Consider the following 26,395-nt stretch of genomic DNA (forward strand, 5'->3'; position numbering starts at 1 on the left):
TTGAACTAATTCTATTTTTTTATTTTTTATTGCATAGATGTGTGGACGAACTCAGCTGGTGTTAAGTGGTGACTGGAGCTCATCTACAACGTAAATGCGCCACCCACCTTAAGATATAAGTTCTAAGGTATCTCAAGTTATAACAAAATTCAAAATTCAAAATTCAAAATCATTTATTTCAACTTAGATGTCAGTATGACACACTTGTTGAATGTCAAAATACAAATAACAATGTTAACTCTACCACCGGTTCCAAAAAAAGCCACAGTCCTGAGAAGAACCGGCGAAACAAACTCAGCGGGCTTTTTTTTTTCTGTTTTTTTCTCAAATATTTTCTTTTTTTTAAATAAATAGAAATATTCACAATAAAAGAAAAAACAAGTCTAAAAAAAAAATAATAATAATGAAAAATGAAAAGGCCAGGAGCGAGCGCCTCATTCCCACGTAGTGCCATCTAGTAAATAATCCTTAACTTTATAATATGCCTTGTTGCACAAACGTTCCTTAACAGTTTTCTTAAATCTATGAACAGGTAGTAGTTGAACGTTTAGTGGGATCTTGTTGAAAAGCTGTACACCCAGCCCCCTAAAAGAGTTGCTTATTTTCTTAATTCGAGCCGCCGGCAACGGCTGCCCTGCCCTTCAAATCGAAACGCATTATTGCTTCAGTGCAGAAATAAGCAGGGCGGTGGTACCTACCTGTGTGGACTCAAGAGGTCCTACCACCAGTAATTATGCAAATTAGAATTTTGCGGGTTTCATTTTTATTACACGATGTTATTCCTTCACCGTGGAAGTCAATCATGAACATTTGTTAAATACGTATTTCATTAGAAAAATTGGTACCGGCCTGCGGGATTCGAACATCGGTGCATCGCTACATACGAATGCATCGGACGTCTTATCCTTTAGGCCACGACCACTTCACTTGTAGATAATCATAAAATATACATTTCAAGATCTATTCTTGTTCTCTCGTCTACATTTTTTGTCTCAAATTTAAAGCCTAGCTTGAGCTTATGACTTTATTTGTTTTATTTTATTTATTTATTAATTTGCGAGTATATTTTATTTTATTTTGTTTATTTAATCAACAATGTTTCAACAGCATTTAACTAGACACGGTACAGAGGATGTTTTCACAAACATGAGCCGTGGCTGAGCCTTTGCTCGCCCACCTGTCCTGGTGAAGCTGGAAAGGCCTCCGGGCCACCAGTAATCTTTCAAACATAAAAAAAAAAAAAAAACATGAGCCAATTAAAGAAACACATTATGTTTCCAAAAAATGATAACATGATTAATGAACACAGGTAGTCCAACTAAGGTAAAGGCAGTTAAATAGGTAGATAAATTTTGTCGAATGATAACTTGCAGAATAAGTTTGAATCTGATTGTGTTGTGTCGATGTGTGTAAGTGCGTGTGAGTGTAGTAAAGTTGGTTGGTTTACTTAAAAGATTCTTCGAATTGGGGTGCTAAAAAGGTATTGTTCCCCTGGCGCGATTTAAAATCGCTTAGTGTTCGTTAGCGTGTCCTCTTTTGATGTTAATCCCGATAGTAACGATCAGATAAGCTAATATTATTTTGAAAGTCTATTAAATTAATTAAAGGCTACAGATTGACGTTTACGTAACTCGATCTAGACACGTTGGACCCGATCTGTGAAACAATTAGATGTTCTTTTTTTTTTTTTGTTCTTATAGTCCTTTCACTTCGATTGAGTTTTGAAATTCGGTATAGATTTACTGCTAGACGATACGTGGTTCATATTAATACGCTTTTATTAGCTTCAGACACGTATGTATGTATGTAACGGAATCTTTGAACATGATTTTGACGCCCTTCAAAACGTCAGATTAACTCGAAATTTGGTATACTTATTAAGGACCGATGACAATTCTATAGGAAAAATTGAAATTCAACTAAAAATGAAAAATAAATAATAGTTTAAAAAAAACTAACAAAATACGCTTTTAAAGAAAATCCAATTAAAAAATAGAAAATAAATTTTAATAAATTTGAATTAAAAATAGTGTTAGAAAAAATGATTTTATTGTAAAAAAATATGCGTGTAATAATATGTATGTGTATGGAGAATACACGTTCGGTTTCTTATTCTGACCACATCTGAGCGATCTTCGCTCGTATTGACAAGACGCGTGTGTGCTAAGAGACAGTTGCGCGAATTTGAAAAAAAAAAAAACAATAATTACTTCAATTATTCGTGTGAATAAAAAAAAAAAAACAAAACAATAGTTAAAACGCGGTCACGACAATTACTCGTATATGACCTCGTCATTTTCGCACGAACGTAATCCTCCTTATTCTTGATCGGTTAATAAAACTAGAAATAGCTTTAGTTAATTTTTTGAAGTCTGTTTATGCTTGCTTGCTTTTCTCGTTTTTTTTCTGTGTTTATTGGCTAGATGGGTGGACGAGTTTACGGCCCACCTGGTGTTACGTAGTTACCGGAGCCCATAGACTTCTACGACTTAAATGCCGCCACCTACCTTGGGATATGAGCTCTAATGTGCATTTTAATTATCTTAGAATTGACTGAGACTGTGTTCCTCGCCGGATCTTCTCAGTGGGTCGCGTTTCCGATCCGGTGGTAGATTCTGCGAAGCACTGCTCTTGCTAGGGCCAGTGTTAGCAACACTTCTGCTTTGAGCCCCGACAGCTCACTTACACGCTAGGGTAAATCTGAAATAGCCTCTCGAGACTATCAGCATAGGTAGGGGAAAAAATCCGACTTATCAGACGTATTTAAGTCGGTGAAAATTGCGTTCAAAGATTTCGGTTCACACAGACATACGTATGTACATACCAAGCTAGTGAGAGCATGTTAAACATTAGTCTTGGTTGAACACCAACTTGAAACTGAATGTAAAGGTTAAGGTGCTTAACAATGAACAAGAGTGCCACAATGGTCGGCGTTATCGTTTGAGTCGATCTTGTTCAGATAACGGAGGCCACTTGCAAATCGTACAAAGAATGAGGGTTTGCCATGCAGCACCATGTGGCAGACATTATTAACACGTTGAACGCCAGACTAGAAACCAGGTTTAGCCCATTGGGCCGTAGCTGACACCCGGTGACAACTAACAAGTCTGGTCCAGAGGTGGCCGCGATCGACAATGTGTGTCTGCCATTTGACAACGCTCGGGAAATAATGAGTAGTCACTGTTTCCGTAAGTCGCTCATTATTTTTGAGCTATTTCTTGACCATATTTTCGAAAAAACACCTGAAAATTTTTTGGACGATTATTGATATCTTTTGATTACTATTTTACTACCACGGGCCTACGTAGAGTTCTTGGTCAAGCTAATGGTGACTGGCAAGGTTGACGGAAGGAGACCACACGGTAGAGGCCCGACACGTTGGACTGACCAGATCCGCACTACCCTCGACACCACAGTTCACGATGCTCTACACTCGGCGGCATATAGGAGGAAATGGCATGGAATGATCCGGAATAAACTCTTGTTGCGAGGAGGTAGTCACGACCTTCCGTATTGAGGAAACTGGAGCGAGGAGAAGGAGAATTGATGTACGACGACCAACTCTACCAAGAGTGCATACGACTGAGAAAAAGAAGAAGAAAAAGAAGAATTGATATATTGGTCCAGTTTTAAGGAAAAATATACCGTCGACACATGATGTCCGTCATGGCGTCCAACGCGTTAAGAACGTCAACGGTTCACATGTACCCAAAACGAAGGCACGTTGGATACTCACGGAGGTCGTACTGCCTCTCGAACCGAACCGTGCCCCAATGAAAATAAACTCGAACCGTAATTGTGAGTTATGTACTTGTTGTTGCGTCGGAGTCGCACGCGATCAGTCTCATCAGCTACGTCTTTCGCCTTTCCATTCGCTGTGCACCTTGAGACCTTGTTCGCTCGAAACACAAGATTATGGCTTGCCGCTAATGTGTGTGAATTTCTTGGTGTAGTCAGGGTAGACTGGCCGAGCTTATGTTGTCAAAAGACTGGCGCGGCTAATCAACATTAAACCTTGAATACCGCGACAGAAAATGGAACGGTTTTTTTTCCTACCTATTCTAGTAACCTTGAGAGATTATTCTAGATTCGCCGAACTAGTAGGTGAGCTCATGGGGCTCAAACCTGACGACGTTACTAACATGCACCCTAGCAAGAGTCGTGCTTCGCAGAATCTACTACTGGATCGGAAACGCGACCCAATGAGAAGATCCGACGAGAAACTCAGTGGGCTGTGTCTGTGGGTTAATTTACTCGCCAAGCCCTTCGTCGCAAGCGACGGGTTCGACGGGAACGATGACCGGTGCTTGAGGTACCTAAAAGTACCGTTAGTGGATCGGGAGGATCGGAAATAACGTCTTTTGGGTGACGTCTACGTAGAACGGTGTGGTCAAAAGACTGCTTCGCGGTGGTGAAGCGAGATAGTGTTGCCTACCCGCACACACTGATAAGCCAGGATCCTCAAATAGATTTGACCTTATACCCAATCCGTATAATTTTTTTTCTTACTCAGTTGGGTAGACTAGCTCACGACCCACCTGATGTTAAGTATTTACTGGAGCCCATAGACATCTACAGCGTAAATGTCGCCACCTACCTTGAGATATGAGTTTTAAGGTCTCAGTTTGTACAGTACCACGGCTGCCCCACCCTTCGAACCGAAACGCATTACTGCTTCACGGCAAAAATAGGCAGGGTGGTGGTTATTTACTCGTGCGTACTCAAGACGTCCTACCACCAGTAATTATGCAAATTATAATTTTGCCGGTTTGATAGTAGTATAGTGTAGTGGTTTTATTATAGGCGTTAAACCTAAATAGAGCTAATCATTCTCGAGTTGTAATCGCGGCGAAGAAATTGTTTGATGGCCACGGGCTCTTGAAACTATTGCTGCTGTATCAAGAGTACCGTCTGAAAAAGAAGTTAGATTTTGGTGACGATAATTATGTTCCAGTAATGTTTGAGGAATTATAATTGTACAATATATAAACAAAATGGTTAGGTAACTTTGCGTATTTTAAGACGACTAATAAAATTGTTTTACATTGATTGGTTCACGAAATGGGAACATACAGACTGTTTTATTAATAGTCACTTATCGGAGGCTTGTAGATAGACTATTAATAAATCTCATACATATAAATACATTATTAATTATTTTAATTGTCACTGATACCAGGCTTATTATATAGTTCCGAAAACTTGTTTAGAAAGAACGTGAATATTCTTTTCAGTTTATTTTAAGGAATATCACTTTCCTTACTGGTTTTAGGGTGTGTTATGAGACCTCTGGATTAACTACCACCATTTCGCCTATTTTTTTACTCCGAGATAGTATTGCATTTTTATTTGAATTAGTTTTAAACCGCTATACTAAAAACTGAGACTTCAAAATGATGTATGAAGTTGGGTAACTATGTTTGATGTCTATGGGCTCTTGTGACTACCTAACATCAGTTGAGGAGTAAATTGTAAAAATCAAATTTAAAAAAACAAATATAAAAAAAAAACTGAAAGCTGTCAACCCTACAGACAAGCCCATTTTTCTCATACAATAATAGGCGTCGATTAGAATCGCGACCAATCGATTATTTCAACACGTACATTCGATAACCTTTATTATCGATGTACATACAATTCTTGTAGGTTGCCAATCTTCTTTGTTAGTTTGAGACGGTGATGTTTACCCAAGACGTTTGGGACGATTCGATGGATTACTTTAAACTAGTTGAGAGATACCGTCGTTTTACCGATGCTATTTTCAGACGACAGTGTACCGCCCTGGAGAATTCAATCGCGAAGCAGTCACGCATCCCAGTTTGAATAGAACAGCTGTGATTGAGGAGCTATTGGCTATTCCCACCCGTCCTGGCCCCACCCACATGTCTTGGTGAAAACGGAAAAGCCTCCGGGCCGCCAGTAATCCTTCAATCATAAAAAAACCAGCTATAATAGAGCAAAATTGAGATTCGGGTCGCAAGATTCGCCATTAAATTCTATAACGGACAAGATGAAAATTCACTTGATGTCGAGGCAAAGAAATTATCGCAATAGGTTGGGGAAGTTTCTTCGCATTTTTTAAGAAAATTCACAACATTTTTTAATATAGTTTATTTACATTTAACTCAAGTATGTAGGTACCATTTTGTTCGATAACTTTTTGCCACCATGTAGGTAGGGACATGATCCCATTGCTATAAAAATTTTGGGGCTTCTGATCAAAATACCGCGACAATTGGTTTTGGCAGTCCTCTCGTGATGTTAACTTGACACTAAAGAATTCTGAAGAGAATTAGGATCCGAAATGGCTAAGTCACTTTATAAAATAGTTTTGGTGGGCCTTCAGAGACGATAACAGTTTCCTGTTTTTTTGTTTTATAATTATTTTGTTACTCTCTCTTGTTGCACAATGGAGTGGCATATTTACTAGGTGAATAATCTCCTTAAATAAAGATTTTTAAAAAAAGGCTCTCCTGTAAAGTTGTAAAAATGTCTCTTAAACTAAATATCGTTTCACCCCTTGATATTATATCCGATTTTGCGTATTGACGGACTATTGTAAGATGGCTTAATGAAACTAAAATAGCTCTGCCAGTTTTGTTTTTTCCTACCTGGCTGATAGCCTTGAGAGGCTATTTCAGCTTCTCCTTGACGTCTAGGTGAGCTCACGGGGCTCAAACCGGAGTGTTGCTAACACTAGCCCTACGAAGAGCAGTGCTTCGCAGAATCTACCACCGCATCGGAAACGTAACCCACTGAGAAGATTCGGCGAGAAACTCAGTAGGCTGTGTCTATGTGTTAATTTCCGCCGAGCCCTTCGCCGCAAGCGACGGGTTCGGCGAGGACGGTGACCGGTGCTTGTGGTACCTAAAAGCACCGTTAATGGATCGGGAGGATCCGTAATGACGTGTTTAGGGCGACGTCGCGTCGATTGCTTACCATTCGGATCGGGTATGAGCTGCCAGTAATATTATATCGAAGTTTAGTACAAAAGCTGACATTACCCGACCGTGGTTGTGCTGGGCGAAGCTCGGACCAATTTCCTTAAGTGCAAGGCCTTCGTGTCTTAATGTTGCCCAACGTACTATCAACAGACAATGTGCACTGAAGCGAATCATTATTTTGCAATTAAAATTTAATAAATTTGTTTTGCTATCGTCACCTAAACGACATTGATTGCTAGATACGGAGCTTAATTTTAAGTACAAATTTCTGTGCTTTCTTAACATTTTCATGACATAATTAAAACTATTTTTACGGCTTTAATTTTTTGGTTTCGTATTATCGTTTCAATGTTTTCGAAATTACTATTTACTGGTGGTAGGACCTCTTGTGAGTCCACGCGGGTAGGTACCACCGCCCTGCCTACTTCTGCCGTGAAGCAGTAATGCGTTTCGGTTTGAAGGGCGGGGCAGCCGTTGTAACTATACTGAGATCTTTAGAACTTATATCTCAAGGTGGGTGGCGCATTTACGTTGTAGATGTCCATGGGCTCCAGTAACCACTTAACACCAGGTGGGCTGTGAGCTCGTCCACCCATCTAAGCAATAAAAAAAAGATAGTAAAGCAGAGGGCTCTATTTAAAGACTCATTGCTCTATTAACGAACCCTCACTGGTGTATCTCGGGATCCAGGATCGATCCTCTATCAGAGTCCGATTATCAGCGTTACTTTCGTATTTAAAGACGTCCGGTGCATTCGTGTTGAAGCGATGCACCGGTGTTCGAATCCCGCAGGCGGGTACCAATTTTTCTAATGAAATACGTACTTAAGAAATATTCACGATTGACTTCCACGGTGAAGGAATAACATCTAGGCAATAAATAAAAAATAAAAAAACGCTAACTCCAAATTCGTAGATTTACAGGAGGAGCGTTTAAACGAAAAAAGTTGATAAAATCTTTATTATTGCACATATATTTATGGTTTTTTTTTGTGTAACTAGCTGATTTACTCTTGCTTCGAAACCCATCAATAATGATTAATTGTAATACTTTTAAAATAGTGAAGCGAATTGCGTGAAAAACGAAAATTTCAAAATTTTGAGTTAGAGTAGTATTCATTGGAGGAATCGAAAAGCTAATTAGCGGTATACACACTAAACTTTTAGTGCACGTTCAGTCGATTTCAAGACCGGTGTGCTTAGTAAAAAGCTTAAGTTAAAAGTTAACTCAAATTTGTATGGAGTTGGAACAGCGCCCCTAGCGGCAAACGAAGTGAAGCTGTTGCAACACCATACAAATTTGAGTTAACTTTTACGCGAACGAGAAGTTAATAATTGTAAATAGACATGGTTTAACAAAAACTGACTTCAAATAAAAAAAAAAAAGATATTCCGAAAGAAATTAATACACACTAAAAACAATAATCACCGAAATCAGTTGGTGTGATATTGAGGTATTCTATCAGGTAGGTATTCAGGAGGTATCTATTTGTCGCGCACGTACTTAATGCAAATTTAAGACTTATATGGTTTTCTCATGGATACCATTATTAGAACTGAACTAAATTGTAATGGGACCACACGGGAAGCGTCAGCTTTCTAATAAAAAAAGAATCATCAAAATCGTTTCACCCAGTCAAAAGTTATGAGATAATAAACATAAAAAAAAACATACAGTCGAATTGAGAACCTCCTCCTTTTTTGAAAAGTCGGGGAAAAATTCGCACTACGCACACTGAAGGAAAAGCTAATGGCTGAGAGGCTTTTTAAGAGGTCGTATATCATTGATATTGTTCCCAATTTGGTGTGGATTGGTATGTGCAATGTCTTAGAAAACCGGAACTTATCTTTTGTCTCGTCGATAAAATGGATTACGTCATGAGGCCGGAGCTAAGTTATACTTGCCTGGTATGTCAGGATCATGTGTCCAACTGTCATTTCACTATCGAATACCGGTCAATCAACTTGCGCTCTTGCACTGCGCGCTAAGAACGCCGTCTGTGTAAGAGTCAAATGTATTTTTAGATATTACGGATATTGGATAAAGATTTGTGATGAATTTTTTATAACTGTTTTTTTTTTTATCGTCATAATTGGCGCTGATTAGGGATGGTTGTTGGAAAGTTTATTGGAAATTTTGTTTTCCTCTAAGTCTCTCGCTGTGGATTCTTACTTATTGAAATTACTGCCTCCATCCACAATGCGTTTTGGAAGATTTATGTAATAATATATCAGAAAATAGATGGTGTGTGTAAGTTAATTTATTCACGTACTATCCGGCTTTTGTGTTTAGATATACTTTAGCTTGTAGAGTGAGAGCTCTCAGTGATAGGCAACTTGACTTTTTTTCTTATTCGCTGGTAGCCTAAGGGACTATTGCAGCTACGCTCTTGCTTGTGAGTTAGGTCACGGAGCTCAACCTGAGAGATTTTGCTAACACCGGCCCTATCAAGGGCAATGCTTCGCGAAATCTACCATCGGATCGGAATCGCGACCCACTGAGAAGGTCCGCTGAGAAACTCAGTGGGTTTTGTGTCTACGTGGATTCTCTATTCTCCCTGACACAGCTGCCGTCAAGAGAAATGGTAACCATCTATTATAAAATTGATCGTATGCTCGTTCACTGTCAATGGCGTTTAAAGTACCCCTCTAATTTACCCAATTTTACGAAAGAATACGATAAATTTCACAATCCTTTTGCAGTAAGAAAGGTACATGCAAAAAGAAAATGGTTGCATTATTAGAAGTTTTTTTAAGTTGAATTGACAGATATCCGATGATATCGGGTATCAAGATTGATATCAGGGAGTGAAAGGTTTAAGCAATATTTCGCTCTATACGCGACATTTATCTTTGTAATTAAAGATTTGGTATTAGCATCAAACAGTACGATGTTTTTAATTGAACTTTAATTAAGTTTACTCCGCCATTCAAATAGCTGACGAAATTGTATGTTTATGATATGTTTTTCCTAATTTTAAATCCTAATTAGATCTCCTGTAAAATTGCAAAAATGTCACTTGAAATCAATATATTAATACGTGAAGCAAAAACTTTGTATCCCTTTTTACGAAAATAACGCGGACGGAGGAGTATGAAATTTTCCACACTTATAGAGAACATAAAGAAGAAGTGCACAATGCTAATATTTTTTTAAAATAATGCATAAAAGATACATTAAATCGATAAAGAAAACATTACACACACTACATACCATGTATTTGACGCACACGCGCATGCATACTATTTATTGTCAAACTTTTGTTCTTGACGTCTGTTGTCAAATTGAGAATAGATTAAATATTGTTTGTCTTCGTTAATATTTTTTATAGTGTAGTCTTGGCGAAATTTGTGATTATAGAAGTATAAAATACAATCATAATAGTGTACAAACTTACAATTCCAATTAATTACAGTCGAATTTCGACTACTGCGGGACCTCTGGTATAGTTTATCATGCGTAGCTTAAGGCTATCAGCATAGGTAGAAAAAAAAAAAAAAAAAAAAGCAAGGTACACGGAACAGATGACGTAGGTAGGGATATTTCTGGGGTTGGGCGCTGTTCAAATAGAACGATTTTGAATTAAACTGTCATGCGTATCAAGCTTTGTTGAACGGACTATGTCCGCCAACGCGATTACATAACATGGGCGAGTGTGTGCGTGTGTGTTCACGTGTGTCGTACACTCGTCACTCACGGAGCCAGTTCGACCTGTTCAAATGTCAAGTGCAACGGACTTGTCTTGGTGGGTCGGAGCGTTGCACCGGACCCTCCGAGGCTGAGAAACTTCGATAACTATGACCCGTTTTAATGCTTTTCTATTGTTTTATAACTTTGAGTGTGCATGAGATACGAGGTCACCTGTAGTCCCGAAATTCGAAGCTAAACGCTTTCTTGCGGGCTACGTCCTACTCTACAACTATATTTTTTGTGGGTTAGATTTTTATTAAAATATTATAAAATATATAATAATCGTTTAGCATCTCTAAACAAATGCACTGGCGTATTAACCTTAGGGTCTTTTCTATTGAAACTCGATGTGGGCATGTTTAATTCAGTGTTTACAACTATTGTCACTCGCCGCATTTTACGGGGAATTGTGGGATATTGGTATGACAATAGTTTTTATCGTCGTAGAAATCTACGACGTAAATGCGCGACCCACTTTGAGATATAAGTTCTAAGGTATCAGTATAGCTATAACGACTGCCCTACCCTTCAAACCATTACTGCTTCACGGCAGAAATAGGCGGGATGGTGGTACCTACCCGTGCGGACTCACAAGAGGTCCTACCACCAGTAAAAGTAATTTTAAATTTACACCTCTTTATTTCGGTTTACCATTTTCTTTTTCTCAATGTATTGATGTATGATTTCTTATATTGGTTGATACCAAAGGTTGATTATTGGAACTGAATATAGATCATCATGAATATAGATAATAGACGTAAATGCGCGACCCACGTCGAGACATCAGTTCTAAAGTCTCAGTATAGTTACAACGGCTGCCCCACCCTTCAAACCGAAACGCATTGTTTAAACTCCATCGATCTTAATGTGGGCATGGTTAATCCAGTACGTACACCATTGCCCTAAAATCACTCCCGGCATTTTACGGGGAATTGCAGGATATTAGTATGATAAATATTTAAAGTATATCGATCTTAATGTGGGCATGCTTAATCCAGTACGCACACCATTGCCCTGAAAGCACCCGCCGCATTTTAGGGGAATTATGGTGGGGTATATCTACGATAATTGTACTTGGGTGGAGGCCTGTCTTTGTGATTATTTGTCTTTGTCTTGTCTATTCTCTCTGCTATTCTACCAGATCGACCATATGTTTACTGCCCAATTAACATTAAAGTACTGAAATGACACATGAAACGAAATGTGAAAGTAAATAATATCATATAAGGGCATTACGTTCTGATATTATAGCCCTTGACATTTGTTCATGCGAATATACCACGTCGTCGTCCTAAATGCGTCATATGTCAATGTTAATATAGGTTTCTTGATGAATGAAGGTGTCGTGTCCCTTTCGAGTTATCAAGGTTCATTGACCAGGTACTTTAGGTACTTTTGCAGGTACAAGCAAACCCCTAGTTGCTCGGAGAGAGCTGGAGTAGGGGTTGCTTCTGTAATACCACCGCCCCAAGAGACGACAGCCGTCTGTCATTCCGTGGCCTGGAAATTGTTAAACTTGACCACGATGAACCAAAGATGACGCAGAGAAGATTACGGGATCTTCTCTGCGTCATCTTTGGTTGACTGGTAGGGAATGCCTAAGCAATTGAGTTCGCTAATGTATAAAAGACGCATAAATAAATAACTATGGTCATTATTTTCGAGACAGTTTGGTTCTTGGCAGGGTGGTGGTCCTACCACCAGTAATTACGCAAATTATAATTTTGCGGGTTTGATTTTTATTCCACGATGCTATTCCTTCACCGTAGAAGAAAAGAAGTACGTAGCTAGAGCAATACAAAGATGTCAAACGCTCGCGGAAACTTAACGAAATGCAAATCTTTGGTTCTTATGATTTACCTAAGTCAGTAATACACCAAATGAGAGACCTATTTTAATATCGTATCTGACGCAATAGCCGATCAAACAGGTCGTTTGGTCTATACCAGTAATATCTAGGAAATGTGAGAAGTATTTCGTAATTGCGCTGGCGAATATGCAAATCAGGGCGTGGAACCGTACGCAAATAGGGTTAGGGGAACTGATTTTATTGTATCTAAAATAATCTAGACAAAAATTACATGGTCTTGTTAATATGAGACTATTTCCTGTTAGTTAGAATCGCAGATGAATGTAGAAGTAATAAGTAAAAGTAATTGGGCTGGCCATATATGCCGTAGGACTGACGATCGCTGGAGCAGATGGGTTCTCGAGAGGAGACCGCGCAGCTGAAGATGTAACGTGGGACGCCCCCTAGTTAGGTGGTGCGATGACCTCCGAACGGTGGCCGGCAAGAAGTGAATGAGGAGAGCCGTAGACCGGGCTCAGTGATGTGGATTGGGAGAGGCCTATGTCCAGCAGTGGACGACTGTGGGCTGTTGATGATGATGATTTAGAAGTAATGTAGTGTACTGTAAAAGTATGTAATAGAATTGCAGAAAATGAGTTAGCTTCGCTCACACGTTTTATATCTGTTGCTCTTGTGTTGGATGCAGACAACACAATACCAATTGCTGTGGCGAGTTTTGGAGGAGGCCTACGTCAAGCTGATAGATGATGTAGGTCATAAAGGCTGAGAGATCGCCGGCTCCTTTTGAGCAAGAAATAAAAGTCTGCAAAGCTCATTGGGATTTCAAAATTAGCTGCCAAATTCGCCTCTGTAAAAGGTTATATTGAGAAGATAAAGGACTTCGACGCTGGTAGCATAAACCAGCACCCGGTCTCTCTGGAGTTATATGGCAGATGCAAATTGCATCTCACGCGAATTTTTTGGAGTACGGTTTTGAAGAAGAACCAGGCGTGTCGTTCAACCGTACTAATGTTCGCTGTTTTCATAAATTCTCAGTGTTCCCAAAAAATTCGTGTCAGAATCGGGGAATTCCATTCGGAAGTCTTTTCCTTTAAAAAAAAAAAAATGCCCAAAGGATATTTGTAAGCATGTGCTTAGATTTTGATCATGAACCTATAACCAAATGGGCCTGGTAAAAGTTTTTGTTTTGTCGACACAATTTAGACTAATCTCCCGACAGAGAGACAGCCTTAGAAATGGCGACCCAGTTTCCACAAACAAGTTCTAGATTAATAGCCTTGTACTATTGTTTGTTTAACTGGACTTCAGGTTGATAATGCTTCATATTAAACGTTAAGGTGTTTAAGTTTTTGTTAAGTTGTCGCATATGGACAAATTTTATCACACGACCCGTTGCTTAAGGCGTCATCGACTAAACAAGACGTGCCATGCCAAATGAAGTCACCAAAAGCCATATTGATTTTGATTTAAGTTTTACTGTTTAATTGAATTATAGGTTTTTTTTTCGCATGACAATATAATTAATTGGTTATTTCCTTATAGCCATTTTTGTGGCGTTCGATTTCGTTGGTCAAGTTTATCGCACTCATTAGGTATTGGTTACGCTAAATATTTTTATGTGAACATCGGTTTCGTTGTGGTGGCATTGTGAGGCTGCAATGAATCGTATCATCATCATCATCATCATCATTCTCTTGCCCTTCTCCCAGTCACCTGAGGTTGGAGCAACATTTTTTCTCCTTCCATACTCCTCTGTCATATACCATTTCTTCGCTTACACATATCGTCTTTCACGCAATCCGTCCATTTTTTCATAGATCTACCTCTTCCTCTACGGGAAAGTATCACCTTCGTGCCTATTTCTGAAGCGAAGCGGTAATTCTTACCGATTTGAAAGTTGGGACAGCCGTTATAAAAGGTCGTTTGGGTCGTCAACTTCGTGTGTCAAATTGGGGCCTATGGGTCCCGGTAACCGCTTAATTCCTTGTCGTCCAAGGAAGGTTAGATGGTACTAGACCGCGCGCGAGATCTCTCGTGTTGCAAACCAACCAAAATGGGTGCAATAGGACGTCCTGGAGCAGGATCATAAGGCGGGGCATCGTAAGACATGTCGGATCTGCTCCATTCAATAAAGTAATGATCAACTAGTGTTCAAGAGTGAAACAATTAGGGAGATGAACCATTGAATACACGATGGCCCGTCAGCTTTTCTGCCCATCTAATACAAATGAATAAAGATAGAATCCTAGAGGTTTATCCTTGGTTATCTTATTGTTTTAGATGACGGTACAACTCCGAAGAAGCGTCCCAAAGAGATGTGTCTCTCAGATGCTCCCCACACAATGGAGATCGCCCAGATACTGGTGTCGCTGCTGCACGCTTGGGGTCTCGACCCTGACCTCGACAGGGTCTGCGAGTCGAAGCTCGGTCTATTAAGACCTATGGTAAGTGTGAAAGTTAAGATTTTTCGTACCTGATAAATACACCGGGTGTAATTATTATTGTTATTATTATTATTATTCAGAATGATATTATTTTCTTCGGTTATGCATATACTACGGTATAATACGTAATACTGTTGTTGATGTTATTATTATTATTATTTTATTGCTTAGATGGGTGAACGAGCTCACAGCCCACCTGGTGTTAAGTGGTTACTGGAGCCCATAGACATCTACGATGTAAATGTGCCACTTACCTTGAGATATAAGTTCTAAGGTCTCAAGTATAATTACAACGGCTGCCCCACCCTTCAAACCGAAACGCATTACTGCTTCACGGGAGAAATAAGCAGGGTGGTGGTACCTATCCGTGCAGACGCACAAGAGGTCCTATCACCAGTAAAAATGGTGTGGGAATCGAACCGACGACCCTCAGCACCACCGAATCAGTCAAAATGATGAAAGTATCGTATAGGTTATTGTTTGTTGTCAATCGTGAACATTTGTTGAGTACGTATTTCATTAGAAAAATTGGTACCCGCCTGCGGGATTCGAACACCGGTGCATCGCTCGAGACGAATGCACCGGACGTCTTATCCCTTAGGCGACGACGACGGCCACACTATTAATAAACAAAAATGTATCTAAAAGTTGTTAATATTTTAACACGTTTTTAAACTTCCGTGGTCCCAGGTCCCGGTGTGCTTCGGCGTGGTCTCCCGACACGGCCACATGGCTGTCCAGCTTCCGACTCGCCTCATCAGCTGGACGGAGGCCTGCGCTGCCGCGCCCGACGACCCGCTGCTCATAACCTCGGATCTACCACCGGAACTATTGACCCAGGAAAAACTTACCAGGTAACTCACTCGGCCTGGGTGTAGGACTGATATCTCAGGTCTTGAAATTGGGGACGCCCCTTAGCTTGTTGATGTCTAAGGGTTCTGACGCGAACCTTCTGAGTGGATGGAATGGAACAAAAAATCTAAAATAATAATATATTGACTTATTGGCAGTCTGATATTGTGATAATAGATCGGTCTGCGCGTCGAGCAGTGTTGGTTGATGTCACCATTCCTCATGACGAGAACCACGTGAAGGCAGAAAAGGACAAATTAGTAAAATATTTATCTATTATCTCAAGGTAGGTAGCTCACAGCCCACTTGGTGCTAAGTGGTTACCGGAGCCAATAGACATCTACAACGTAAATGCCGCAATCCACCTTGAGATGTGAGTTCTAAGTTCTCAGTATAGTTGTAACAGCTGCCCCACCCTTCAAACCGAAACGCATTACTGCTTCACGGCAGAAATAGGCAGGGTGGTGGTACCTATCCGTGCGGACGCACAAGAGGTCCTATCACCAGTAAAAATGGTGTGGGAATCGAACCCACGACCCTCAGCACCACCGAATCAGTCAATATGATGAAAATCTCGTATAGGTTATTAAATATTTTGAATGTCAATCACAAGATTCCCTCGACTTCCATCAGGCTGTTCTCTTCGAAGCTACACTGGGAGTTGAGCACGACGCTGACCACAAACCATTTGCTGTCCATCGTGGCCTTAGCCAACACCCTCATGTCGATGAGCAACGCCAGCTTCCTACCAGAATCGGAGATGGCGCGGAGATTGCACAGGTAACAAACATAGCACACGTTAAAATATGCCGATAGATTTTTTTCCCCACTAAAACTTCCTGCTCCCATTATCTATATTGTTACGCCGGTAAAAGCAGCGCCATCTATCGGCGAATAGTCGAACAAATATTGAAAGATCTAGTAGCACCTAGAACGCTCGAGAAGTACAACGCCACCTATTGTCAGATATCGGAAACAATACTAGAGATGTGTGGAATATTCTCATACTATAGATTGCTGTTTCAAAAAAAACGACTAGTATTCTTTTTTTTTTATTGCTTAGATGGGTGAAGGCCCACCTGGTGTTAAGTGGTTACTGGAGCACAGACACGCGTCAGAACCCTTAGACATCTACATCGTAAATGCGCCACCCACCTTGAGATATAAGTTCTAAGGTCTCAGGTATAGTTACAACGACTGCCCCACCGTTCAAACCGAAACGCATTACTGCTTCACGGCAGAAATAAGCAGGGTGGTGGTACCTACCCGCGCGGACTTTCAAGAGGTCCTACCACCAGTAATTACGCAATTTTTTTTTATTGCCCTTGTAGGCAGACGAGCATACGGCCCACCTGATGGTGAGTGGTTACCGTCGCCCATGGACTTCAGCAATGCTAGGGGCAGAGCCAAGCCGCTGCCTACCGGACGTCTTATCATTTAGGCCACGACGACTTTAAAGCTGTATATCATTGCATCCGCTTCAGACCTTCGACGCGAAGCTCTTCGTCGTGGGCGGCGGAGGAAGAACGTGAGGAGCAGCTCGCAGCCCAGCAGGCCCACATCAAGCAGGGCTGGTCACTGCTCGCCACACTCCATTGCGTATTGCTTCCTGACAAAGTCGTTGCAACCGGTAAGCTTCATCAATCAAGACTCGTCTAGCGTTGAGTGGTCATTCAAGCTCATTGAGCCATAGTATTAACGCGATACAGGCTTAGAGCAATATCGTATCAACTTTCAACTATCACACGCTTTTATTTTGTAAGCTCCACGGTTTATCTGGTGTTCAGTAGTTGCTGGAGCTTTGTAGACAACACAACGTGAATGCGGCATGAGTTCAAACTCTCAATTGTCATAATGACTGCCTTGCGGCTGAAATAGATCAGATAGTGGTACCTACCCGATAGGACATACAATACGTTTTAGCACAAGTAAAAAAACAAGTGAATGATGTCAATTGGCACATATGATTCGTGGATTTGAAGTATCTGGACGTCGTTTCTGACCGTGTGTGGTATTACAAGCCCACACAGGTAGGTACCACCGATCTGCGTACCTCTGCCGCTATGCTGTCGTACGCTATACTGGATCACGGGTCTCAAGGGGGCGGCGGGTCGAGACCTCAACATGTTTCATGGACCGCTTTTCAGACTGCCTTTTTATATCGAATGGGGTGGATGGTTTCAGGAGCGAAGAACTTCAAGCGTCCCCAAGTGGAGATGCTGGCGCGCAGGTGGCAGCATCACTGTCTGGAAGTGAGGGAGGCAGCCCAGGCTCTACTCCTAGCTGAATTAGCAAGGTCAGAAGCCTTTAGTTTAATTTTGTAACGAGGAGGGTTGAGAAACTTTATCATTTAATCGTCTCATTGATGAGCTTAAGGATTTAGGAACACACCGGCTCGATTCTCGGTCGACGTCAGTGTTTTTGGGTAGGATATTTGATGGAATCCAGGGTCTAATGGTCAGATGTTTGTCTCGTATGCACGGCAATGGAGAGAGAGGGCTATGCTCGGAGTTTCTCTACGATATCAGATCAGTAATGGGGAGTTTCGCAGCAAGACCATGGTAACCGACTTAACCCAAAGGATTGTGACATTGAAATGGCAGTGGGTAAGGCACATTGCTCGTAAAATGGATGGCCATTGGGGCCGAAAAGCTCTTGAGTGGCGACCGCGTACCGGAAAACGTAGCGTGGGTAGGCCTCCCACAATATCGACGACCTATTAAGGTTCGCGGGGATCCACTGAATGCAAGCAGTGCAGGACCGATCTTTGTAGCGAGGCTTGGGAATGCCTATGGCACGCAGTGGACTTCTGTGGGCTTATAGAATAGAAATGAGTGGAAAATCCCAGCTTGCATTCAGTCACTTTTATTGTCATCCATGTAAATATTGCTTTTAGGTAACCCAAGCACCGGTCATCGTTCTTGTCGAACCCGTCGCTTGCGATGAAGGGCTCGACGAGTAAATTAACCCTCAGACACAGCCCACTGAGTTTCTCGGCGGATCTTCTCAGTGGGTCGCGTTTCCGAGCCGGTGGTAGATTTTTTTTTATTGCTTAGATGGATGGACGAGCTCACAGCCCACCCGGTGTTAAGCGGCTACTGGAGCCCATAGACATCCGCAACGCAAATGCGCCACCCACCTCAAGACATAAATTCCAAGGTCTCAGTATAGTTACAACGGCTACCCCAACCCTTCGAACCGAAACGCATCACTGCTTCACGGCGGAAATAGGCAAGGTGGTGGTACCTACCCGCGCGGACTCACAAGAGGTCCTACCACCAGTAATGTAAATGACACATCCAGCTTGGATGCAGTCACCTTTATTGTCATCCATATAAATCTTGCATAGACCTTTGAAAATATCGGTAGCGACCATTAATGAATCTGTTAATACCTTTTGCCATGTAAATTCCTGTGCGTCTGCAGGTTGGGTCCGAAGGGTCGCAAAGCCCTGGTCGACAACTGGGCCCAGTACCTACCTCTGTACACGCACACAGAGAGCATCAACCCTCACGCGGCGCAGAAGGAACCGGCCGAGAAATTGGCCAAAACGGTCAGTGATCGAATTAGTTTTGGTATTTTATATTAAATCTCTTGTGTTGGAAGTTTCTAGTGTATGTGGTGGAAATTTCGGGAAGGTCATCGGGAAGCCGAAGCATATCGAGGAGTGAAAGGCTTAAGCGCTTAGTACGTGATATTTATCTTTGTAATAAAAGGTCCGTTTCATTTGGTATCAGCATCAACAGTTTGATGTTTTTGGTGGTAGGACCTCTTGTGAGTCCGTAGGGGTAGGTACTACCACTCCGCCTATTTCTGCCGTGAAGCAGTAATGCGTTTCGGTTTGAAGGGCGGGGCAGCCGTTGTAACTATACTGAGACCTTAGAACTTATATCTCAAGGTGGGTGGCGCATTTACGTTGTAGATGTATATGGGCTCCAGTAACCACTTAACACCAGGTGAGCTGTGAGCTCGTCCACCGATCTAAGGAATAAAAAAAAAAAAATTGAACTTCGAACTTCGTTCAAATAGCCGAAAAAGCTTTTTTGTTATGATATTTTTTTCCAAATTTTAAACTTTAAATGGCTCTCTTGTATAGTTGAGAAAATACTAAATAAATTTTCACCCCTCGACATGATTATTGATTCGTGAACTCGTCGTCACAGGTACATTGGTGGGCGTTGTACCTCAGGAAACATTGAAATATGTCGACGGTAGTGTTGACCTTTGACTCCTTTAATTAAACACGCGGTTAAATTACTTAAACAATCACGGATTACAACAATAATTAGTGATTTAGAGTCAATCGCTTTGTGAAAGACCACCTCGTGCGACTTGACGTTCGTCCGCCATGTCAAATCCAACTTCATCCGGTGTTGCCCGCTCTCAATGAAATGTACCATTTAGTCGAATATTAAACGAAAAAGCATTATCTAAATAAAATTGTAATTTAATAATGATTACAAAATAAATTACAACGCTCAAAACAAACTGATTTTCATTCTATAGGAAAGATTATTTAAAATTAAAATCGGAAGAGATTATTCTTCGCTGAAGACCGCTCTGTATTGATTCGATGCCTTTGAACTATTTACTCTCAAATATTGGCAACTTTGATTTCGCCGTGCACAAAATTTATACTTATAGTTCGATGGCCGACACTAAAACTGTATTTTAATTGCATATTTCAAAGTAAACATTACGCTTTACCCGGTCATCGTTCTCGTCGAACCCGTCGCTTGCGGCGAAGGGCTCGGCGAGTAAATTAACCCACAGAGACAGCCCACTGAGTTTCTCGCCGGATCTTCTCAGTGGATCGCGTTTCCGACCCGGTGGTAGATTCTGCGAAGCACTGCTCTTATTAGGGTTCGTGTTAGCAACGTCAGGTTACAGGGCAAAAGTACACATAAGTAATGTCACTGAAGAGGTTAGAGAAGGTTAAGAGGTTAAAGAAGTGTGTCGCGCTGTTATGTTTAAAAAAAAAACGGCTTCAATAAACATGGAATAATAAATTAATGCGGACGCGGCAGGTCGATGAATTTGACGAGGAAGAAGAAGAGATAGTCCGGAAGCCGTCTTCCCTCGCCGAGCTGAAGCGGAAACAGACAACGGCCGTGGTCCTGCTCGGAGTCATAGGGGCGGAGTTCGGACAGGACATCACGAGCGAAGGTAGGACTTATAGTGACAGAATAAAGGCTATTCTGCTTTGACAATTCGCAGCTTAATGTCGTTTTGGAATTGAGAATAGTGACGTCAGAGTGGTCGCCGACTTTGAAGCGTGCTTATTTCTGCCTATCTATCGTTTCGCCTATTTCTCCTGTCAAGTACCAATAAAAAAAAACTTAAATTCTGTGATTATGTTAATATCAATTTTGAAAATTACCTTGCCCATCCAACATAATCTTTATATTAATACGTGAAGCAAAAACTTTGTATCCCTTTTTACGAAAATTGCGCGGACGGAGGAGTGTGAAATTTTCCACACTTATAGAGAATATAGAGAAGAAGGGCACAATGCTAATATTTTTTTTTAAATAATGCATTAAAAGATACATTAAATCAATAAAGAAAACATTACACACACTGTCATGTATTTGATACACACACGCATGCATACTATTTGTTTATTGTCAAACTTTTCTTTGCAGTCTATCAGTTATAGTCTGTCAAATTGAGAAGAGATTAAATACTGTTTTCTCTTTAATTTGTCTAAAGTGTAGTCTTGACGAAATCTGTGATTAAAGAAGTATAATAGTCCTTGACAATAGAATCATATTAGTATACAAACTTATAATTTCCATTAGTTATAGTCGAATTTCGACTACCAGAGGATCACTAGCTATTATTATAACCTTGCATATAAAATAATTTTTTACTGGTGATAGGACCTCTTGCGAGTCCGCGCGGGTGGGTACCACCACCCTGCCTATTTCTGCCGTGAAGCAGTAATGCGTTTCGGTTTGAAGGGTGGGGCAGCCGTTTTAACTATACTTGAGACCTTCGAACTTATATCTCAAGCTGGGTGGCGTATTTTACGTTGTGGGTGTCTATGGGCTCCAGTAACCACTTAACACCAGGTGGGCTGTGAGCTCGTCCACCCATCTATGCAATAAAAAAAAAAGTAATAGTAAAATTTGTTACACTTAAAATTTACAAGTTCCGCTCAGAGTCAGTTTAGCTTTGCAATTGAAAGTAGACAGTGTTTCTGAAACTTTTCAAGTCCCCTCTCTCTCTCTTTGACTAACTTTAATGAATCGACATAATTGAGTAAACGGTTTTTGTTATTGAAATGACATATTTACTGTATTGCGATAAATAAAAATCAATATTTGTTTATATCTACATATATCTGTATCCGTGTTTGATCTCTGCATTTCTAAATTATTTTTCCGATTGTGATAAATTCGCTGCAATTGTTATTGTCTCTTCGGGTAATGATTCTGTCATAGTACCGTCATCAAACGACAGGTGGCGCGCTAATAGTTTTAACAAATCGATGCTTTTCGTACAACCAAAGGATGTACAAAGAATTTATTCAAAATTTTGAACTATCCTAACGAATTCAATTTACATTATTGCAATAGAACCTATAACATACAGATTTCTTCGTGTAAAAATAAAACACGTGTGGCACTCGGGGACTGTCGCGGTAAAGCTATTGCATAGCATTTTTTATCAACTTATGTAATTATAATTAGACAATAATAATATGATATTAAAACAACAAAATAAAATAAGACCACGCTATATTTATAAACATAACAAAAGCAAAACATTAACTGTCCCCTACACACTCAATGTGTTGAACGCGAGCTACATGGTGGCCGGAGAGGGGGTGTTAGGTTTTATTTTCGTTACAGAATTTCTTGATACGGTCGCCGCGTTCAAAGCCCGCTATAAAAGCTATCCAACAGCTTAAAAATTCTTTGTAATAGCGTAAGGGATCTCGGGCCCAAGTTTGAGAAACACTGTTCTAAATAAACAGCTTCATTATGGTTTATATGATTTGCTGCTGTATTATTGTACTATGCGAGCTCATTCCGTAGGTGCGGCCGGGAACAAGCGCCGTAAGGATGTCGACAGCAGGAAGAGTTCGGTCGTAGAAGGTAAGCGCTTCTCAAATATGTGTAAATAGAAATGCTTGTTTTCTAAATATTCGATTATTATACATATTGACGCTTGAAAGGCAAACGTGACTAAGCGACAATAACTGCTTTGTACATAAATGATAGGCAATAATTATATTCGATGCGCAAAAAAAATATATTTCTAGGTCTATTAAAATCATTTCAATCCTACAGCTAGATTCGTTGAAATATAATTTTTTTCAGGTATTTCAACTTTAAATTAGTCTACTGTAAAGTTCACGCATTGTCGCTTAGTCACGTTGGCCTTTCAAGCGTCGATATATTTATTACTAACCCTATTCAATTTCGAAGAACTTTCCTAACAGGTATATATTTTTGACTATGAGTTTGTGAACAGTTTTAAGTTAACACATTATGGTCGCTTATTTATTAATTATTCCTACTTATTCTAGTAACCTCGAGGGGTTATTCTAGATTCACCGAACTAGTAGGTAGAAGGTGAGCTCACGCGGCTCTAACCGGGAGTGTTGCTAACACTAGCCCTAGCAAGAGCAGTGCTTCGGAAACGCGACCCTCTGAGAAGAGCCGACGAGAAACTCAGTGGGCTGTGTCTGTGGGTTAATTTACTCGTCGAACTCTTCGTCGCAAGCGATTGGTTCGACGAGAACGGTGACCGGTATGGTCACTGAGAATTACTGAAAAATTAAAAATTACTTAATATTTGTTTGTTACATACAACATTTAATATCCGTAGGTTTCACGCTAAGCTCTTCGAATAACTTGGCCCGTCTGACTGCACTGGCCCTGACGCACTTACTGCAGGCGCCCGCGTGTCCCCGCCTGCCAGCCCACACGCCCCTGCGGCGTGCCGCTGTTGATCTGCTGGGGAGGGGCTTCACAGTTTGGGAACCATATTTGGATGTCAGTCACGTTCTTTTAGGTGAGTCGATTTACGTGGCTGGTCAATTCGGTGCTCATGAAATGTGAGCACTTGAGTCACAGTTGAAACGAATTTCGGCCGTGAAGCAGCAATGCGTTTCGATTTGAAGGGGGAACACCAGGTGGGCCGTGAACTCGTCCATCCACCTAACTAATAAATAATTAAAAATAGTATAAGAAAAAATTATTTTATTGTAAAAAAGGCCGGGGTGCTTTTCAGGATATTATCAAAATAACCCTTCTACTCATATCTGTTCATAAAATATTTATAACTACTGATACCATGCACCCGGCCTTTTTTACAATAAAATCATTTTTTCTTACACTATTTTTAATTCAAATTTAATAAAACTTATTCTCTATTTTTTAGTTAGATTTTCTATAAAAGCATATTTTGTTAGTTTTTTTAAAATATTGTTTATTTTTAATTTTTTAGTTGAATTTAAATTTTTTCAATTTTTTTTTAATATTGAGTTGTCATCAGTCCTTAATAAGTATACCAAATTTCGAGTTAATTCGACGTTTTGAAGGGCGTCAAAATCATGTTCAAAGATTCCGTTACATACGTCTGAAGCTAATAAAAGCGTATTAAAAAGAAGCACAACGAATTTGATTTTTTCAATATCTGGAAATATTTCCGAATCGTATCACGCTATACTATAATAAACTATAAACTTTAATAGCGAAAAAAAGTAGGCACTGTCTTATTATATCTTGATTTTTTTTAAACTAAGCACACCCTGTATAACCTTGTTAGTTGTATACAGCGAGTTCGCTTTTTGTATTTTTAACATTAAGAGGAGTGAAATGTATTTTGTGTATTCGCTGCGGCAGGTTTGCTGGAGATGTGTTCGGACGCGGACAAGTTGGTTCCGTCGATGACGTACGGTCTCCCGCTGACCGCGCAGGCCGACTCGTGTCGCACGGCACGACACGCGCTGACACTCATCGCCACCGCCAGGTACGAGCCGCCACAGCCCCAGACTTAGTGGTAGGACCTCTTGTGAGTCCGCAAGGGTGGGTACCACCGCCCTGCTTATTTCTGCCGTGAAGCAGTAATGCGTTTCGGTTTGAATGGTGGGGTAGCCGTTGTAACTATACTGAGACCTTAGAAAGTATATGTCAAGATGAGTGGCGCATTAACGTTGTAGATGTCTATGGGCTCCAGTAACCACTTAACACCAGGTGGGCTGTGAGCTCGTCTCATATAAGCAATAAAAAAAGGGGACTATTTCTCGCTTCGTGTATGTGCTTTGTGTATTATTTATTATTAAATTTGTAGCCACAAAGTATGAGTGATAGATTTATTATTGACTTTTAACAGGTTTGACTTCAATATTCAATCAATGAAATAGGTTATATTTTGGTTCAATTTGTTTCCTTCCGGCACTTAGCTGTCCACTGTTACAGTTAAATGGAATTAAAAAGTATACTCATTTCCGTGCTCGAGAATATTAATAATGCTCAAAATGAACATTACGGAATTTATAAAAAGAAAAGTTCACGTAATTCCGAAAACTACTTTAGAATTTATTTGTTGTAATTTGATATATTATCAATTATCGTCCATAATTATTAATAAAATATTTGTATCTCAGGAATGTCATAATAACAATAACATTATTATTTTTGCAACGTTTCGGTCTTTTATTAGACTTTCATCAGGCATCTGAAAATTACACATATTGATAACCAACAATATAAAAATAACAATTGTCAACACTACAATATTTACCATAATATGAATTTCAACAATCACTATCCTACACTGCACAGTTGCCTTAGACATCATAAATTAATACAAATCAACAAAGCCGATAAATTAGTTAATTAATTTTGATTTTAGAAACAAAGCAAACACGACACATAAAAATTGCTATTGCGTGACAACGGTTAGCCCACTATCAAAACATTCAGTACATAGACTTATACTTTACAATATTTTATACTAGCGCCAACCTCGCTAAGTATCAAATTAAAATATATATGAAATAAAGGTTATTTTTTTCTAGTAAATTTATACTCTTTTAATATATCATTATATAAAATACTTAAACTGTTAGTGTCTGTTCGTTTATTCACAGTATCATTAGTTTTTATAAAGATAATTTCGCTAACATTACGTTTCCACCAATTCATTTTTATCTAGGATTTCTATTTGTCAACTCAAATTATGATGTTGGTCAAGTGGTGGGTTGCTAATGCTGTTTTATTCTCTTTTATATATTAATATTTTTGCATCATATAAAATCTAAATCAAATTATTAACTAATTTATCGGCTTTGTTGATTTGTATTAATTTATGATTCTAAGGCAACTGTGCAGTGTAGATAGTGATTGTTGAATTCATATTATAGTAAATATTGTAGTGTTGACAATTGTTATTTTTATTTGTGGTTATCATATGTGTATTTTCAGATGCCTGATGAAAGTCTAATAAAGACCGAAACGTTGCAAAATAATAATGTAATTTGTTATATATCTTGTCCACATTCCTGAGATACAAATATTTTGAATATATATTTATTATTTGAATGCTTTTCTGTTCTAATAGACATGAAGTTATTCGACTATTAATTGACTACATGATTTTATCTTGACGATGTACTGATGCTTCTAATACACATACAT

At 39.9% G+C, this 26,395-nt stretch overlaps 1 protein-coding gene across 4 annotated transcripts in view; it reads left to right on the forward strand.

Annotated features, from left to right (window-relative positions):
* The window catches only part of Rbcn-3B (WD repeat-containing protein Rbcn-3B), a 128,949-nt gene that overhangs the window by 96,841 nt on the left and 5,713 nt on the right, over positions 1 to 26,395 (forward strand). For all 4 annotated transcript variants that reach the window (XR_016324377.1, XR_016324380.1, XR_016324379.1 and 1 more), the window contains 10 exons: positions 14,725 to 14,888; positions 15,579 to 15,742; positions 16,374 to 16,520; positions 17,225 to 17,370; positions 17,925 to 18,036; positions 19,167 to 19,293; positions 20,768 to 20,906; positions 22,784 to 22,843; positions 23,580 to 23,765; positions 24,599 to 24,725. Coding sequence is in view for 1 of the 4 variants with exons in the window: in XM_089733821.1 (XP_089589947.1) it covers positions 14,725 to 14,888; positions 15,579 to 15,742; positions 16,374 to 16,520; positions 17,225 to 17,370; positions 17,925 to 18,036; positions 19,167 to 19,293; positions 20,768 to 20,906; positions 22,784 to 22,843; positions 23,580 to 23,765; positions 24,599 to 24,725 (1,372 nt within the window). In the remaining 3 variants the exon portion in view is untranslated. The remainder of the gene's footprint in view (positions 1 to 14,724; positions 14,889 to 15,578; positions 15,743 to 16,373; positions 16,521 to 17,224; positions 17,371 to 17,924; positions 18,037 to 19,166; positions 19,294 to 20,767; positions 20,907 to 22,783; positions 22,844 to 23,579; positions 23,766 to 24,598; positions 24,726 to 26,395) is intronic.

Source organism: Bombyx mandarina, chromosome 02, assembly GCF_030267445.1.
Source record: "Bombyx mandarina strain Sakado chromosome 02, ASM3026744v2".
Lineage (NCBI taxonomy): Eukaryota > Metazoa > Arthropoda > Insecta > Lepidoptera > Bombycidae > Bombyx > Bombyx mandarina.